General features: G+C 40.8%; 2 protein-coding genes across 4 annotated transcripts in view; one reads left to right on the top strand and one right to left on the bottom strand.

Moving 5' to 3' along the window:
- Positions 1-5,616: 5,616 nt before the first annotated feature.
- Positions 5,617-7,811, bottom strand: LOC114899687 (THO complex subunit 5 homolog). Its single transcript, XM_029230667.1, is given in 3 exon segments — positions 5,617-7,262; positions 7,485-7,632; positions 7,635-7,811. Coding segments are annotated over 3 exon segments (1,878 nt in total). The 5' UTR covers positions 7,777-7,811; the 3' UTR covers positions 5,617-5,674.
- A 3,295-nt stretch (positions 7,812-11,106) lies between these two features.
- The window catches only part of ZNF326 (zinc finger protein 326), a 36,627-nt gene continuing 28,768 nt past the window's right edge, over positions 11,107-18,965 (top strand). Inside the window, exons 1-2 of one of the 3 annotated variants that reach the window (XM_029229604.1) lie at positions 11,107-11,520; positions 13,447-13,491. In XM_029229604.1, the coding sequence (XP_029085437.1) occupies positions 11,505-11,520; positions 13,447-13,491 (61 nt within the window). In that variant the 5' untranslated portion in view covers positions 11,107-11,504. The remainder of the gene's footprint in view (positions 11,521-13,446; positions 13,492-18,965) is intronic. The other 2 variants (XM_029229605.1, XM_029229607.1) reach the window with 2 other exon arrangements.

Here is an 18,965-nt window from a genome sequence, read left to right as displayed (position 1 = left end):
GACTGCAGGATTATAGTTCTTCTTGCTTCTTCTGTTTGCCCTCTGATGGATGAGGCTATCTAAGAAGTTTGTGCAAGCTTCCTGATGAGAGGGACTGGTCAGTGCCATGGCTTTTGATGGTCAAATATGGCTTTGTTAATAGGTGCTCCAGTTCCATCCTCCAGATGTTTTCTAACAGTTGTCCTGAGGGAAAATGTCTGAGTAGAGTTATACAAGACAACCGTAGGACATGGAGTAAGACTGCTTTCTCATCACTTTGTGCTTTAAAAATTAAATAAACAGTCAAATGTACTATGAACATTTTTTTCTCCTCTTTAATTTCCTGAATCAAAAACAACAAAGAAATTAAAGGGTGTGAAAAAAATTCCTTTTGCCTCATATCAATTGCCAAACTAAATATCATAAAATTATGACCTTTCTTCCCTTAGTAATTCATATTGGCAAGAACATAGATGAAAAGAAAACTTTGGGGAGACTGGTATACTATGTAAATAGGAACATCCGCTACCTCTTGTGAAAGTGATGATTAATTCCTAGGGCTAGGGCACATATTTTGTTAAAACAACTAGGGCCAGATTGTGCCATCTGTATTCTCCTTCTCCCAGGCAGTTTTGGGGTAAGGAAGGGAGTAGAGGGGGAAGGATATATCTCCAGAGTTAGTAAGTTTTGTTCACTGATCCCAGACAGGGCAGGTAGATTTCTGGAAAAAAAGCAGGGACAGACCCCTTCCCAGCTGTAATCCTCTTCTCCTCCCACTACATCCCGCCCTTCTCTCTGTGCCCCTGTTTAGAATTCCGAAAAAGATGTGGTTGGAGGGGAGGAGATTGTAGAGGAGCACTTGGAAAACAGCTATTCAAGACTCAGGGTGAGGAGTGTGTCAGAAAGCTCCTTGGATTAGACTTACTCATTTTTTAGTCTTATTGCTTCTATTTAGCTGAGTGACCTTGGATAAGTACCTAAACTTCATTAGGCCTTCTTGTCCTCATCTGAAAAGTCAGGGGGTTGGGTTAGAGCTAGATGATCTCCAGTGCCTTTCAAGACTTGACAACTATGAGTCTCTTCTGTAATTCTTTGCCTCATCTAAGACAATGCACGGCAGTATGTGCTTTTTGTAGGGGTCTGCTAGAAAAGATACAGGCACCTTTCTTTTAAAATAACTCATTTTCCTACAATCATGTGTTTCTTTAAAAACAAATACAAGAGGATTGGATTGGTCATAGTAACGTGCTTCTAGAAATATCTTGTGGCAGGAAGACTACTTATTTCTCCTTAAGGACTGCATATTGGCCACACTCCACATGCTTTTCACTTCTTTGAGCCAGAACTCAGCTAGTATGCTCTTAGTAAGGACTGATGAAACTGTATGAAAGGTAAAGTAAGTTTCTCTTTTAAGACAGGAAAGTAAGCCTATAGGAACCTACTTCCCCCCATGACTCCACTGAATTAAAAGTAAACAAGTATCCCCCAAAAAGTATGTGATTGGAATGGGTAGAAGCCCATGGACTGGAGATTTCAACTAATTTCTAAAAGATAAAAAGTGAAAGGGGAGGATTAACGGTTGAATTGGCAGAAAATGCCACAGGCTAGAATACACAAGATACAGTGACAGAATCTTGAGAAAAAACAAATTCAGAACAACAAAAGTTACAGACCACATATGAAGTAAACTACAACTAGGCATGAATATAAGCAGTTAATAGACTGTAAGAAAAAGCGATCCATTTGCCCTTGATGCTAGCAATAGCCACATTTGAGAGACCCGGGGGTTATAACATTGGGTCCATGGAAAATGTCATCCTAGCATATAACACTGAACAATGCTTATATTGATCATAATAAAATACATGCAGTATATTGGCTTGCTTCCATTGTTTATTATGTTGTAATAAACTTTATTTTTTAGAACAGTTTTAGATTTATAGAAAAATTATAAAGACACTACAGAGTTCCCCTATTATTAACACCTTATAAGTATCATCCATTTGTTAACAATTAATGAACGAGTACTGATCCATTATCATTAACTAAAATCCATACTTTATGCAGATTTCTTTAGTTTTTATCTAATGTCTTCTTCTCTTCCAAGATCCCATCCAGGATATCACATTACATTTAGTCATCATGTCTCCTTAGGCTCCTCTTGGCTGTAATAGTTTGTCAGACTTTCCTTATTCTTGATGACCTTAATGAGTTTGAGGAGTACTAGTCAGGTATTTTATACAATGTCCCTTATTTGGGATTTGTGTGGTGTTTTTCTTATGATTAGACTGGTGTTACGGGTTTTGTAGAGAAGACCACAAAGGTCAAGTGCCATTTTTGTCACATCAAATCAAGGGTACATACTATCAACGTGACTTATCACTCTTTCTGACCTTGATAACCTGGTTGAGGTAATGTTTGCCAGGTTTCTCCAGTGTAAATTTTCCCCTTGCTCCCACCTTTTCATACTGTCCCCTTGGGAAGGAAGTATATAGGTTATTAACATCTAAAGTCAACCTATAGATAAAGTAGGAAAGAATTTTTCATGATAGCAGTACTGAATGTAAATATTAACAATTTTGTTAGTGGTTAAATGTTGCTGACAAAAAAAAAGGGAAAGGAAAAGTGGAGGAACGGGAAGGGGGATCAATACCTTCATTTTATAGAGGAAATCCATAGATACACTAATAAAAAATAGAAATTTGAGTCCTTGTTCAAAAATGTAAACATTTAGGACTTCCCTGGTGGTGCAACGGTTAAGAATCCACCTGCCAATGCAGAGGACACGGGTTTGATCTCTGGTCTGGGAAGATCCCACATGCAGCAGAGCAACTAAGCCAATGTGCCGCAACTACTGAGCCTGTGCTCTAGAGCCTGCAAGCCACAACTACTGAGCCCGCGTGCCACAACTACTGAAGCCCACGCGCCTAGAGCCCATGGTCCACAACAAGAGAAGCCACTGCAATGAGAAGCCCGCATACTGCAATGAAGAGTAGCCCCTGCTCGCCACAACTAGAGAAAGCCCACGTGCAGCAATGAAGACCCAACGCAGCCTAAAATAAATAAATTTATTTTAAAAAAATGTAAACGTTTAGTTCCAATGCAGGAAATAAAAGACTATTACTGCTGTTAAACATTGGGAAGAGAAGAGTAGTATGAGATACATTCTGATTTTCATACTGTGAATTGACTGACACTGACTAAAGTTGGTAATCCAAGAAGAGAGATATAGAATGCACTGGAGGTAAAGACTGAATGATCTCACTCCAGATAAAACCAGTTTTCCTCTGTAGAAGGGATTGGAGCTAACTAAGCAAGGAAAAGAGGAAAGGCTCTAGCTTTTCCCTGGAAGTTCTTTTATACTACTTGATTTATTACCATGTGCACAAATCATTTGCTTTAAAGCCAAAGATGATGTGTAGGGTGGTGTCAGGACTAATACTGGACCACCCAGTATGACCCCTTTTGACTTCAGTGATCCAAGCAAACTCATTTGCCTAAACATCATTCACACCAAACCATACTACTATGTGGTGTTTTGTTGAGGCAGGAACCTCACTTCTGAGAGAATAAAGGGGTCATCTTCTTAGGTCTTTGATTTGTAGGAAAGGCATTTAAAAAAGAGAACTCTGTTTGTAGAAATAAAGATTAGAAGATTTCAGTTGCAAAAGAGAACCTGGCTGAAAGATGCATCAACTGTCTCTGGTTGAGAAGTATTGGCAGTCAGTGAAATCCATTGTGTGTTTCCTGTGTTTAGCATTATACATGTTTCAGTTTAAAAGCCTTTACTGTCATTAGCTAATTACCTCCCAAGGATGCAGGGTAGTTAGAGGGAATATTGGAACCAAGCCAGATTTTAGAGCTGAAAGATGTATATGTGTCTGTACCAGCCCTGATTCAGGGTGTAGCTGTTATACCATTTCACACACAGGGATCGATCTGCTAATGTGTGGTTACTCAATCTATTAAGTTTTTTTTTCTAGATTCAACATCTCCTTGAGAAATACAAGTTACTGAAACAGAAGGGAACTTATTCCAATAGCATCTCTTATGAGTGTCTTGAAAATCAACATTGGTGACAGTTTTAGATTCATCATTAAATCAGAATCTCCAAAGTGAGGCCTGGATACTGGAAGTTACTAAAAGTGCCCAGATGATTCTAGAGTAGAGACAGGCTTGAGGACCACTTACTTAAGTGGAAAATAGCTGCTCCTTTCCCTACCCCTAACAGTAACTATATCTACTATGAAAATGAAATATAACATTTGGCTAAGGAGAAATTTTTATAAACACTAATTATTAATAAATATTACAACTTGTTTTATATAAACTATATATTTTACATTATAGAAGTGCTCAAGAAATTTGGAGACTATAGGAGAACAAATAGGTATGTCTCTGTGCATATAAAAAGTCATCACACAGAGTCACTGTTCATGTTTTGGGATTTTTCTTTCCATTTTATTTTCATACTTTGTCTTTTAAAAAAATTATTGACATTGCTCTTGTCAGATTCCATACACAATTTCATATCCTGCTTTTCAAATATACCATTATAATAAGCTTTTTGATCCTTTGATTCATCCTTTAAAAGTTACCTCTAAAAATGAAACCTAGTGAAATGAGGCAAACAGGGAAATTTATATCCACAATTAAACCAGAATAGAAATTCAGGTACATGTAGAGCACCAGCCCACAAGAATATTCTCTACCCTGTTTCTATTTGGAACACTCAGACCAGCAGTATCTAGAACATGTGCTCAATTTCTGCAGCCAAATTTTGACTATATTTGGTATGTGGTGCCCTCTACTGGCTTTCTCAGGATTGTGCCTTTTTTCTGTTTGTAAACTATGTGTTTTAGTAAGGACTCTAAAGAAGGGAGTTACATTTTATGTGTGCAAGTTTGAATTTTGCATGTCTGTATTTTTATTAATATGTGTAGCCTTAATGTAGAATTGAATCTATCTTAATACTGGATCTGACTGTGGGTCTGTTTCCTTCTTATTTATTCCACAAACATTTTAGAGTCTACCATGTGCCAGGGGTATTGTGCTAGGGGGCTGGAGACATAAAGATGAAATCTCCACCTTCAAGTGGCTCATTATCTATCCCAGGCAGGATAACCTACTTAACATGCCTTGGATATTCCAGCAGAAGAACCTGACTCCGTATAGATCCTTGTCCTCCTCTATCTAGGAAAATCATCATCTTCAACGAAGCATGCAGCTTTGGGACAGACACATGTGGCAGAGCCAGGAAGAAAGAGGACACCTTTCCAGCAGGGCAAATCCACCAAATCAATTCTGGCCATCAGTGGGGTTGACAGATGTCACAGACAGCTTGCTCTCAATTTACTTAGGAAATTAAAATTTATGATGGACTATAACACATTAATAGATAAAATGAGTGGCAATAATTCAGAGGTTTAATTGAGCCCCTATAAGGGAATAAACCTCATTTTCTAGAAATGTAAGCTTTATATAATATGTACCTAAGGAAGGGAGGTAATTATTACTTTTTTTTTATATGTATAACTGATTCATTTTGTTATAAAGCAGAAACTAACACACCATTGTAAAGCAACTATACTCCAATAAAGATGTAAAAAAAAAAAAAAGAGCCACATGTGTGCCAGAGCAGAAAGCAGAGGCACAGCAGTTGGGTCTGGGGGGAAACAACAGGCCGAGTGGGAGGTCAGCGATGGCTGAAGAATCCTTGAGGATGGTTATATTTAAACGGCTTTATCCTGCTGGGGCCCCTGAAAAGCCGCAGACACATTTTCTCCTGGGGAAATTCCTTGGGCCCCTCCACGCTGTCATTGTGGCTCTCCGTCTCCAGGTAGACGTCCAGCAGCACACACAGACACTGCAGCTGGTTCGTCAAGAGCTGGTGGCCGGGCCGGGGGCCGCACAGCTCCTTGTAGCACACATTGACCTCACTCTCCATGGCCCGAATATTGTCGTCGTTGTTGTTGGTTTTCTCCCCTTTCCAGTTCAGACAGAGCTGGAAAATGGGTGGGATGGAGGAGTAGCCGGGGTTCAGCACCACGGCAGCCTGGAGCTTAGCTGTGCCCCTTTCCACAAGTGCCATATAGTAGAGATTGGTGTCCCCAGCCAGTCCCGCCTCCACGATGTCTTTGGTAAAATGCAGCTCCGTATAATCCTCATGGGCAATCGTCACCCACTTCACCAGGTGAGAGACAACCTTTGCAGGGAAGAGGTACTGGCAGTCATTGGTAACTGGCACAATGCTGTGTTCCAGGGAGGCAAACCACTTGTGGAGGGCCAGGCGGGACTGCACCCTGGTCTTCAGCGGTTTCATGGTGGTCTCCATGTGGCTGGTGCTCAGAGAGTGGTCAGCAATCACAGTGTGCTGGGGCTGCTCTTTGGGGAAGTGGAGGCCACCCAGCTTCTGCACCCACAAATAGGGATGCCCTAAGTCAAGTATGTAGTCCCTCAAAGTCAGGATGCCAACTTTATCAAACTGATACTGATTGGCTGGATTTGGAGTTTTCTTTCCATGATCCCCAGGATACAAACAGCTCAGGACTGAGTCAGGAGACAGCAAGTCACCTGTACTGATGGGGGTGATCAGTTCTGTGGCGGTTGTCACTTTGGCTTTTACCGTCATGATGTTGAGGTTCATGAGGTAGTAGAAAGTCAGGTGCAGTACACTGTCATCTTTGCACCTCAGGTCCAGCATGACGGACAGCGGGTGCCTCTTCAGCATCTCCTTGGGCTTGTCTTGCCCATACGCAGTGGCCTGGACATAGAGGGGAGGAGGTAGGTGTCGGGCTGTCTCATGCTGCTTGTGAGCTTGGTCGAAGGGCATAAACAGATACTCCTGCACTGGTAGGGAAGCCTGTATGATGCTGCTGAGACGAGGCTGGAGGCTACTCAGGTACTCCTTCTTTACTTCAGTCTCCTTAAGGATCTTCTCCTTGTTGGACAGGCACTCTTGGTACTTCTCCACCAGCCTTTTCCGCTGCTCCAGCTCCCAGTCCAGATGTGCAAGGGTTTGCTGGTGAGGGTCTCCCATGGTGACTTCCGCCTTGCTGATATCTGGAGGAGCCTCCTTATAAAACTCCTCTAAGCTGACCAGATCGATTTCTTCGTGATTTGACTTAAACTCCAGACATTTGGTGATCTCCTTCTGCAGGTGCATCACCTCATACAACAGGTTCTGGAGCTGCAGGTGATAGGCGTCCACTTTCTGCTTGGCCTCATGAGTCTGATCTCTTCCTTTCTTCAACCTGATGTGGGCTAATCGGTTAAGCTTTTTTTTTTTTTTTTTTTTGCGCTACGCGTGCCTCTCACTGTTGTGGCCTCTCCCGTTGTGGAGCACAGGCTCCGGACGCGCAGGCTCAGCGGCCATGGCTCACAGGCCTAGCCGCTCCGCGGCGTGTGGGATCTTCCCGGACCGGGACACGAACCTGTGTCTCCTGCATCGGCAAGTGGACTCTCAACCACTGCGCCACCAGGGAAGGCCCCGGTTAAGCTTTTTTAGAGTCATGAAATGCACACAGCTCTGGATCCTCCGATCTTCGATCTCAACTGCCGCATCCTTGTCTCCCCTGCTCCTCAGGTCCTGGATCTCGGCCATGAGCCTCTGCAACTCCTGGCACATGTACTTGTACAGCTCATAGTCTCTGCAGGGTCCCACAGGTCCACCTCAGCCTCCTCGCTGTAGTATTTACCTTCCTGTTCAGTGTCAGAACGATTATGCTTCCCTTCAGCTGGAGCTCCATCACTTCGGATCACTTTGGGCTTTTGATTTTTGCTTGATTCCGATGACATGGTTGTTTGGTGAAGTCAGGAGGAAACAGCAGAGACCTCAGAGGTGGCTGTGAACATTAATGCAGGAGGCACTCCACTGGGGCAGGCGATGAAGATGATCTGAGAGCAGGGCACACTGCACCCCGACCTGTCCCGGCCAGCGAGCCACTTCCCGCGGCTCGCGCACCATAGAGCAATTATTGCGTTTTGAAAGCACTTTTGCATTTTAAATTTTACCTCCATTTTGGGGGGAGGAAATGCATATGAAACTAATGGAGTTTTTCTAATCTGAGGAAGGGCTAAAACATAGAACAAAGTGAGGAATCTCTAAAGCCTTCTTGATCACTTCTTTTGGTATGCAGTTTCTTTTACCACATTATGTGCAATTAAGCAAATGATAGGTTAGCAAACCCCTTCCCACGCCCCCTTTTTAACCTGAGGACCCTGATGATGATGCTGGGTCTACAAGGTTGAATCCATACACCAATAGACCCAAGCATGACTATATAATATTTATCCTGAATATGAAACCAGTTTATATAATATTGTACATCAACTATACCTCAAAAAAATTTTTTTAAAAATATGGAACCAGCAATTACTCGTTATGTGTTCTTGGATGAGTAACTTTCTTTTTAATTTGTCTTACACACCCTGTTCTCTTTTATTTTCCAAGGGACTCTGCCAGTCTGGCGTTTACCAACCTTCTACCTCTTGCGAAATATGTGGAGGATGAAATGATATAAGACTTTGTACAAAACATTGGCCCCTCAGGGTAAAAATCTGAGCCTAGCAAAGTACAGACCCTGGGAGGAAGGAAAGAGACAACAATGAAGAAAAGGACGTTTGGCACATAGTTGGTGCTTATCCAATATTTGTTCCATAAGTGAATTAGGGGATGATGTGATAGTCTCTCAAGTATTATGGGGTGTCTCAGGCACTGCCACCTGCCTCTTCAAGAACACTTTCTATTTGGGAAGGAGGAAGGAAGGAGGGAAGAGACACATGTATTCTGGCTCTCCAGGCATTTGTGCTGAGGTCAGGTTTCTTCTGGAGTTAGGAGTTCCTTGTCTGGCAGTTTTCTCTTTCAGGGGAGTAAGGTAGGGGTGTGTGTGTGTATGTGTGTGTGTGTGTGTGTGTGTGTGTGTGTGTGTGTGTGAGCACGTACATATGCGTGTGTGCACATGATACACAAATATAAATAGTGACCCAATGTTTATTTCCTTTCACTTACGCCAAGACCTGAAGACCTCAGATTACAAAATCATTCCTTTGCCTTGATAACAAGAAAAAAAGTTAAAAACCTCAGGGAGAGCTCAGTTTTAATTGTTAAACTTATGTGCTTGGCACTTAGGATACAAGAAGACTTAGGTCTAATCTCAAAAGACTTTTAACGTGGAGAGACATAAAGCCAAACAGTATCTGATGCAAGGAAGATAGTGCTGGAGCAGAGGTTGGTCCAGGGAACTCAGAGGAGGGGCTTTTAATAGAGCCCAGGGCCCAGGGCCTTGCTATTCCAAGTCTAGTTTGACTGCCAGCAGCAACATCTCTTGGAAACTTGTGAGAAATGCAGACTCTCCGACTCCAACCCAGACTGACTGAATGTGAATCATATGCTCATTAATATTTGAGAAGTACTGGTCTAGGGGGTGGGGCTGGGATGTGGGAGCGTTTTTTTAAAGGAAATAAATTCTGAACTGTGTTTTGAGGATGAGAAGGGTTAACCAGGGAGTGTTCCAAACAGAGAGCAAAACCTAAGCAAAAGTTCAGTGACATGAAAAAGCATTGGGGGTTTCCCTGGTGGCGCAGTGGTTGAGAGTCCGCCTGCCGATGCAGGAGACACCGGTTCGTGCCCCGGTCCGGGAAGATCCCACATGCCGCGGAGCGGCTGGGCCCATGAGCCATGGCCGCTGAGCCTGCGTCCGGAGCCTGTGCTCCGCAACGGGAGAGGTCACAACAGTGAGAGGCCCGCGTACCGCAAAAAAAAAAAAAAAAATGCATTGGGGTGTTTTGGGAACTGCAAGTAGCTTAAAATTGCCAATCAAAACGGAAAGAGTAGGGGAGAGAGGAGGAGGGAGAAATGTAGGAAGATGGCAGGTCAGGCAGTGGCTAGATCCTGCTGGATGTGCTCTATGTTAAGGAGCTTTGCCTTCACCTAATCCATGATAGAGACGCATGATATGTTCAGATTTGCCTTTAGATCACCGTGGCCCTGAGGAGCCTGAGAAGGTCAAGGTGGAAAGGCAGAGAAATTACTTAGGAAGCTATGGCAATAGTTTGGGAGAGAGATAATGAGAGTCTAACTCAGGTAGTGCAGTGAGTTGGAGAGCAGGGGGCAAATTTAAGACATTTTAGGAGGTAGTAAGCAGATGAGAGACTTCAGTACGGATTGAGGATGGGAGAAGGGGAGTAGCCTGGATGAGTCGCAGGCTTCTGGCTGGGATTAGTAGTGGGTGGTTGCTCATGACGCCACTAACACAGATGAAAGAATAAAGGAGGATGAACAGGTTTGAGGAAGGAAATCATGAGTTCAGTTTTCAACATGTTCTACTCCGGTGAATAGAAAACATGTATAGGAGGAAAAAAAAAAGAAGAAAACAATAAAAGGGTGGAGAACTGGGTGAATCAATCAGGGTGGAGAAGGAAAGTGATGAGGAAGAAACAGTGCCCTGCCCAGATTTGGGGCTACAGTAATGCAACATAGTATACCTGTGAGTTTTTCCTTCAGTCCTGTTTCTAGGGGCTGCTTTCTCGGAACTTGGTTCCCGCAATTGCTTGGACCCCAAAGAAGGGCAAAGGGCTTGATTCATGATTTCCTATCCTGCGATCAACTCATTGTTAACACCATTTGCGCTATGAAAAAAATGTTTTCTAACCTGGAGTTCAAGCTGCTCCAGGGTTAGAATGATCTAACAGTTGTCTTTTTCCACATTGCCTTGTGGGTGAATGACTTTGCCCACTGTCCCCAACACTATTTCCGAAGTGACAATAATACAATGTTAATAAGGATGTGTGTTTGCCCGTTGTTGTTCTTCCAGTTCTGGATGACTCCTGCCACAAATCTTCCCTGTCTGTTAACTTTTATTTTGCACCTTGAAACTCAGAACTTGATCATGGCCTGTCTTGGATCATACTCATAATTGTTTCCTATTTAGCAATCTGTTCTCCTCTGCTCACAGAGTTCTAAAAACGTCCTGGACTTCTGCGTCTCCACGACAGAAACTCCATAAGGATTTTAACATTTTCCGATCAGTCATCACCAGCCAATAAAAAGCAAAATGTCGGCACGTGGTATAATATATTAGTTCGGGCTGGAGGAAGGTATTCCAACCAGATCCTTTCGCTCTTGCCAGAATCAAACATGGCGGGCCGCAGCCAGACCTTCCAGAACACCCAGCTCTCTTTCCCACGACCCCGGCCAGTCTGTGGGGCTCCTTTTTTTTCCACCTTCCTTACCCCTCGTCCGCTCCTAGAGAGTCAGCACCTGGGAGCGTGACAGCCGACCTGCTTCCCGCCCCCACTCCAGGGCCCGCCCACCAGCCCGCGCCAGCCAATCGCAGGCCGCGCTGCGACGGCCGGCAGCGACGGCCGGCCCCGCCTCCCAGCCTCGCTGTGGCCTGCGGCTCCCGGGCCGGTAGCGCCGCTCTTGGTCGCGTTTACTGGCTGTGTGAAACCGCGGGTCACGGGCGCTTGCCTTCCGCCACAGCTCAGCCCAGCGCCGCCGAGGCCGTCGGCCCCGAGCCTCCGCCATGGACTTCGAGGACGGTAAGCGTGGCCTCTGGCTGGTCGCCGCGGCGGCGGGAGGCGGGGTGGCCTGTCCCGGGGGTCTGTTTACCGTCTCAAGATGGCCGTGTGGGCTTTGTTCTGTGGGCCCGGAGGCCGCCCGCTCGCCGCGGGCCCGGTGCCCGGAGTCGGCCTCTGTGGGGACCCGCGCGCCCGATCTTCCGGCCCGGCGCCCGCTGTGGCCCGCGACCCTGGAGTTCCGCGCCGGCCTCGGTGTGGGTAAGGACGCGCCTAAAGCGCCGCGGCCTCCGGACTCGGCCCCAGACTGGTCCCCGCCCCGCTGCGTGGAAATTGCCCGGACGCTTCCAACTTCCCGGTCTCGGGCTAAGCGGCAAGCGGGCCTCCCTTGTCGCGGCTCGCACTCGCGACGTGGGCAGCGACCCAGATCGTCCTTTTAGTCAATCCCCAAACCCAGGTTACTTCTCGCCAGATAGGATTTTCAGAGGTTTGTTCACGGTCGTGTGCCTGGTTGTCTTAGTTTAAGATGAGTTTAAAGGGCATCTGTAAGTGATAAGTATAAGTAGATCTCTATCCAGAATGGAAAGTAAGGTATTTCTGGTTAGCAAACTGGGATATTTATCCACCAACAAACATTGCCTGGGCCTTAATCCATAATTTGAAATATGTCTGTGAACCAAAGCATTTTTCTCTGGACGGTGTATGGATGGGACTTAAGTTAGTCAGAATTCTGGCACAGCATCACATGCCCTTCAAATTCAGACCTGTGCACAACCGCCTGTGTTGGACTTGCTGTTTAAATAAACCGTTTTTTAGCAGTACCTTTCAGTCGTCTCTCAGGCCAGTTCTTTAAAGCATTTTCATAGGCTCACGAAGTAAAATTAATTTGGTTTTCAACTTGTCTTCAAATCTTGGCCAACTTTATAGGAACGGGTGTCAAGGTAAAATGAGTACGTAATGACAGCTTTAGGGAGACATGAGAAGGGGTGTGAATAAACTGAATTTAGTCCTGAGTAACCAGGCATTTCTAAATAAAATCAGTTCACTACCTAGTTCTAAGCCTCTAACCCAACCCCCAGAATTATCTTTGAATGTGCTGTGAGTCCGACTAAATGATCTTTTGATCTTTGATTTGATTTCATGCCACAAAGAGTTAAAGATATCAAATCTAAGTATATGAAAGGGGATTGGAGTAACCTTTTTGTGGATAGTTTTAAGTTACTTTTAAACAGGAAGTTTAGGTATTAACAGTAGCACACTCTGGTGTTTTTTTTTGTTTTAGTTGGACTTTGACTAACCCTGTGTAGTGTAGTTGGATTCTGTTGTATCCAAATGACCACTCTGTTAAATTCTTTTCTTTCAGTATTTATTAGTAAAATTAACTAAAGGATTTAACAATTGCCGAATTCGTTTTGACAGAGAAATTATCAATATGATTTTTTGGTGATGATACCACATCCTGGGTAGATATAGCACCACACATATATACATATATGTATATACATTTCTCAGATAAGATCTTGAAATCTTCAGAGAGCAAATTAAGTGCTAAAAGAAATATTAACTTGGAAAAAATTATATATTACATAGAATCAATTCTCAGATGTCCCTGCTTTTTGCATTATTTGATACATATTTGCCTTCCTTTTTGTTACTCCATATAAATCAGTACTGGATCCCCTTTTTTGGATGTTATTATATATTAGGTTTTATAAACTAATTTTTACATTACCATGATTTGGATGATAAACTTACCATTTGGGGAGATAGTGAAAAGAAAGGGATATGTATTTTCCCATATGAAATATTTATAATTATTTACACCCTATTTTGCAGATAATTGCATTAATGGCATTTTAAAAATTGTGTTTGTTTTTAGTAGATGGGTATATAATTTCAGATTTTTGCTAATATTGAACTAATTCCTTTCTGTTAAATGTGTCTTCATAGATTACACTCACTCTGCTTGCAGAAATACTTATCAGAGCTTTAATGGTGAGTATCCTCTTTCATTTGCTCTGAAATAAGTTAAGGGAATGCATTTCAGTTTTTCTCTTCATCCATATAAAGTACCAGTGTAAAAAGGGAATTGTGCCTTGTTTCAGGCATTGTTTGGTCTCTTCATGTATCAGCGTTAATGTTGTTATACTATATATATTATTTGAGTTAGATAATTTGGGATCAGAAAAACTTAGGGCTATTGAGATTAATTTGACTCTGTTTTATTTGAATTATGAATCCTTTAATTTATTCCAAAATCCTGACTGCACTGAGTGAGGACTTAACAAGCAGCTAGCTGAGTTATTTTTGTTGAATTAGAGGTTTTGGTATTGAGTAAAGTAGATTAAGTGGATTATTGGCTTTGTTTTATACTGCTTCTTTTGTAACATTTTGACCTTGTTTTTGAGGTCATTTGCTTTAATGTGTCCAAATGTGTTAGTATATAAAGAACTGTCTAGAGGAGCACATAAAGAAGCCTGATTGTTTATTGACATAAGAGTTGTGACTACAGAGCTAGGTAAAATCATAAGAGGTATGCAGCATACAATTGGGGTGGGATTTTGATAGTTATTAGAGTTAAGGCTTTACCAGTCAGGATAATAACACAAAAAGAACATGGAACAATTCAAAGAGGTTAAAAAGCATTATATGAATGACACCAGGGAGTGGAATTAAATATCCTAATTGCCAGAGAAATGCAAAATTCAACTGTTGTACAGGATGTAATATATTCACTAAATAAAACTGAAGTAAATGTACTACTACGTAAAGAAGACCATGTCATTTTATGGGAATAATTAACATTCAGTTAATTTCTATTTATCGTCTCTAAGAATTTAGAGAAACTTTGAATTTGATGTTGACTAAAAAGGTTAAACATATAGGAAGTAGTCAATGTATATTGAGTGCTGAAAAATATATTTTCGAGCAGCAGAGTGATATAATAAAATTACCAGAAGAAGTTTAATTTGCATCCACATGTAGGTTAGATTGAAAACTGGAAAATTATCAAGAAGGCTGTTTCGTAAATTCAGGTGTAAGGATTTTAGACCTTGAACTTGGGAGGTGATGATAGTAATTTAAAAAATATTAAGCTATTTCTTGAGAAAATTAGCAGAACTTTCAGGCTGCTAGTAGTGAGTAGAAAATTGAGAAGGATGAATAAAAATGAATCCAGGATTTTAAACTGGAGTCAGTAGGACTAGTACTTTCACCAAAGAGGCTTGGAATAATAGAAGGCCATGATCTCCAGTAGGATGTAAGAGAGAGTTGAATTTAATGCCTAAATATAGGGCTTTGAGATGCAGAATCATAGAGGGCCAGGAGTTTATTTTCTTAATGTACAGTGTTGCAAAAAGAGTTTCAGAAATTTCTGTTACTACTGTTATGACCTTCTTTTTAAAACATGCACTTTATTTTTAATTGAAGTGTAATTGACATATAACATTATATTTCAGGTGTACAACATCATGATCCCATATTTGTATACATTGTGAAATGATCACAATAAGTCTAGTTACCATCTATCACCACACATAGTTTTCCTGTAATGAGAACTTTTAAGATTTACTTTCTTAGCAACTGTCAAATATGCAATACACTATTACTAACTATAGTCACTGTGCTATACATTACATCCCCATGACTTGTTTATTTTATAACTGGAAGTTTGTACCTTCTGACTCCCTTCACCCATTTCACCCACTCCTATACCTACCCCCCTTCTCTGGCAACCACCAATCTGTTATATCCACGAGCTTGGCTTTTTTATTTGTTTTGTTTTGATTTGATTTGGTTTTTTTAGATTCTACATATAAGTGAAATCATACAATATTTATCTTTCTTTGTCTGATTTATTTCACTTAGCATATGCCCTCAAGGTCTGTCCATGTTGCAAATGGCAAGATTCCATTCTTTTTCATGGCTAAGTAATATTTCATGCATATACATACATATATCTCACATCACATTATCTTATCCATTAATCTATAGATGGGCACTTGGGTTATTCCATATCTTAGCTATTGTAAATAATGCTGCAGTGAAAATAGGGGTGCATATATCTTTTCAAATTAGTTTTTTACTAATGTTATGACTTATTTTTCTCTTAATTTAGTTCCAACAGTGGTTCTCATTTAAGGGTGATTGTTAGACTTCCCTGTGGAGCTGTTTCAAAGTGTATCTGTTTAGGTCATACTCTAGTCCCCTTGAATCTTAATTTTTAGGGTAAATGGTCCCAACTATGTAAGTTTTAAAGAACTACTTTGAATGATTTTGGAATGCACCTTTAGGTAAACACCACTGCTTGACACCACTTTGAGGTCTGAGTTATCTACCTTTTATAAATGAGGAACTTAATTTCAGGGATGTAATTTGACTTCAACAGATACTTATTGAGTGCTATGTATCAGATATTGTTCTTGGAGCTATCAGTATAGCAGTGAACAAAATGGACAACTATTCCTGCCTTTGTGAAGTGTACAGTCTAGTGGGGTGAAATAGACAGTAAACAAGAAGTAATATATATTGTACTATTGCAATTGCTAGGAGAATAATAACACAGGGCAGGGTGTGTGTGTGTGTGTGTGCGTGCACGCACACGCCCATGTGTTACAATTTTAAAGAGATTAGCTAGGGAAAGCCTCACTAAAAGGGTAACTTTTGAGCATAGATTTGAGGGAGATGAGGATGCAAGCCATGAAGCTATCTAGGGGAAGAATGCTGTAGACTTCAGGAAATAAAAGGTGTGTAGTAGTTACCAGTTGAAGCCAACAATGCATTGATTGTTAGTGTTGTATTTTCCAGTGACTGAAATGAAGTAGAAGACACTGGAAAACATGTCAAGCTACAAATTTCTTGGAAGGAAGTTGTATTTCCAGTGTCTTCATATTTCCTTCTTGCTTTAAAATAATAATTCTTATATAAATAGCAGACCAAAAAAGGGAAAGCATTTTGGGTAGAGGGAAAGCAGGAACAAAGGTAGGGCTGAGTACACTGTGCTTCAGAGAGACTTAAGAAGATGAGCTTGACTACAGCAGATGATTTTTGCTGAGTAATCTTAAAACAAGGTTAGAATAGTGAGGTGTAGCCAGAAGGCATTGAAAGTCAAAGACAATTTGCTTATATCTAAGGAAGCAATAGAAAGTGAAGACCTGAAAGAGTTGAGGATGTGAGCAACACAGATACAGAAGAAGAGCATTCCAGGCAGAGGGAATAGCAGGTGCAAAGATGGATATATGCCTGTTGTAGTCTAGGAACAGCAAGGGACCTAGTATAGCTAGAGTGGAGTAAGGGGAGACCATAGATGATGAAATTAAGAGGCAATGGGGTAGATAAAGTTAAGAGGTAATGGGCAGGATTTCTCAACTTTGGCACTGTTGACATTTTGGACTAGATAATTTTTCATTGTTGGGGGAATGTGCTGTGCATTGTGGAATGTTTTAGCAGCATCCTTGGCCTGTGTCATTTGATGCAGGTAGCACCCACTACCCATTTTGGTGACAGCCAAAAATGTTTTCAGACATTACCAAATGTCCTCTGGGGGGCAAAATTGCCCGTGAGTAAGGGCCACTGGTGTAGGGCCTTATAGATTATCTTAAGGCTTTAGCTTTTACTTGGAGTAAGATGGGAAGCCACTGGAAAGTACTGAGCATTGAACAATTTAACTTACATTTTAACAGAATTCTTCTAGCTATTTTCTTCACAATAAACAGAAAGGGAGCAAAAGTGGAAGCAGGAAAACCAGTTGGGAGGCTGTTGCAATAATGTAGGTGAGAGATGCTGGTGGCCTGCATCATGATGCTAGTGTGGAGGTGGTAAAAAGTGGTCTCATTCATGACTTAGTGTCATACAACTTGTTAGTTATTTTGATCATAAGTCAGTTGTTTTTTCATACTACTCCACAGCTTTTATCTTTTGATTTAATTATACATGAGTTTTAACATTTGTTGAGCTTATCATTTATATGATAGTGTAATCAAAGCAATAGAACAGATTTGATTTAAAATATGTCCGTTTAATTTTTGAGTGAGTTACTTTCATTTAATATATTTTTTTATACAAAAATAGTTGATGGAATACTATATGTTTCAGGTGTATAACATAGTGATTCACAATTTTTAAAGGTTATATTCCATTTATAGTTATTGTAAAATACTGGCTGTATTCCCTGTGTTGTACAGTATATCCTTGTTCTCATTTAATATTAATAGTAAAGGTATGTTATAGTCTTACAACTTTATTTTTAAAGTGATTTTTAAATTCCTTTGGTAACCTCGAAGAGTTTCGTTTATATATAAATGGTCATCGTATAGAATCTATATCCCTATAATCACACTGATTATATGCAATACGTATAAAGACTTTTCCTCTTTTCCTTTTTAATTAACTGAATAGTAACAGTAGTATGAACAGTAAGCCCAAGTCATTGCTATATAAGGATAGCTCTATTAATTTTTGTGTACTCCACAGTGCCTGGCACAAGGTGAGTGTTTAATAAATGTTAGTAATTTATGACTCTGTAGTGAAATAAAAACACACAGAATCAAAAAACTGAAAGATTTAGTATCCAAAGGCAGCCTCTGCTGACTCAAAATAGAAATGAGCAGAAATAACAAAACACAAGTTTTTTTGTTTTGTGTACCTAACTGAACCTCACTCTAAAATTACATTTTAATATGAGGCCTATAGAGGAAAGCTTTTTATTTTGAAAACTTTATTTTAATGTTGAAATTGTCCCCTATATGAGATGTGAGCAAATTATATTGTATAATTACCAACTCTAAAGACAGATAACTATTTTATCAGTCTAGAACTGTGTTATCTGATATGGTAGACACTAACCACGTATGACTATTGAGCACTTGCAGTGTGGAGAGTCTGAATTGAGGTATGCTGTCTTAGTCTTAGTATGAACTTGACTTGAAGTCTTAGTATGAACAAAAAACAATGTAAAATATCTCAGTACTTTCTGTATATTGATAAACTTTTTGTTATATTAAAATGCATTTGTATGCCTTGCACTTTGAATGGATCTTTTTACGATTTATGATCCTGTAATATCAGGCATTAGTTATTTGAAAAGTACTGGTTTATTGAGTTATTCAGATTTTCCAAATACTGACAGATTTTATTGTACAATGTAAAAAGTCATATTCAGTAATACTAGTATCAACTTTATCAGAAAAACCTTTAAGTATTGGGAAGCTGTCAAGCTCAAGTTTTATAAAATTCTAATTTTCACGTGAGAGCTTGAATTTCATCTTTGGCAACAAATATTGTTACCTGTTTTCTTTGAAGTGAGTTTCACTTCATTTTTGAGAAAGTGTCTGCCGGATGCTCAAGTGTGAAAGCCATAGTTTTTGAATGTCAGTCTTTCCTTTTAGTAAAAATAGTATTCCTTGTAAAAAGTGGCTAATTCAATGGCTTTTCCTGGAGAGAACTATGGCACTTAATGGAACTTTATGCAC

This window comes from Monodon monoceros, unplaced genomic scaffold (assembly GCF_005190385.1).
Source record: "Monodon monoceros isolate NGI ecotype Baffin Bay Population unplaced genomic scaffold, NGI_Narwhal_1 Super_Scaffold_18, whole genome shotgun sequence".
Taxonomy (NCBI): domain Eukaryota; kingdom Metazoa; phylum Chordata; class Mammalia; order Artiodactyla; family Monodontidae; genus Monodon; species Monodon monoceros.
This window is presented reverse-complemented; position numbering and strand designations above follow the sequence as displayed.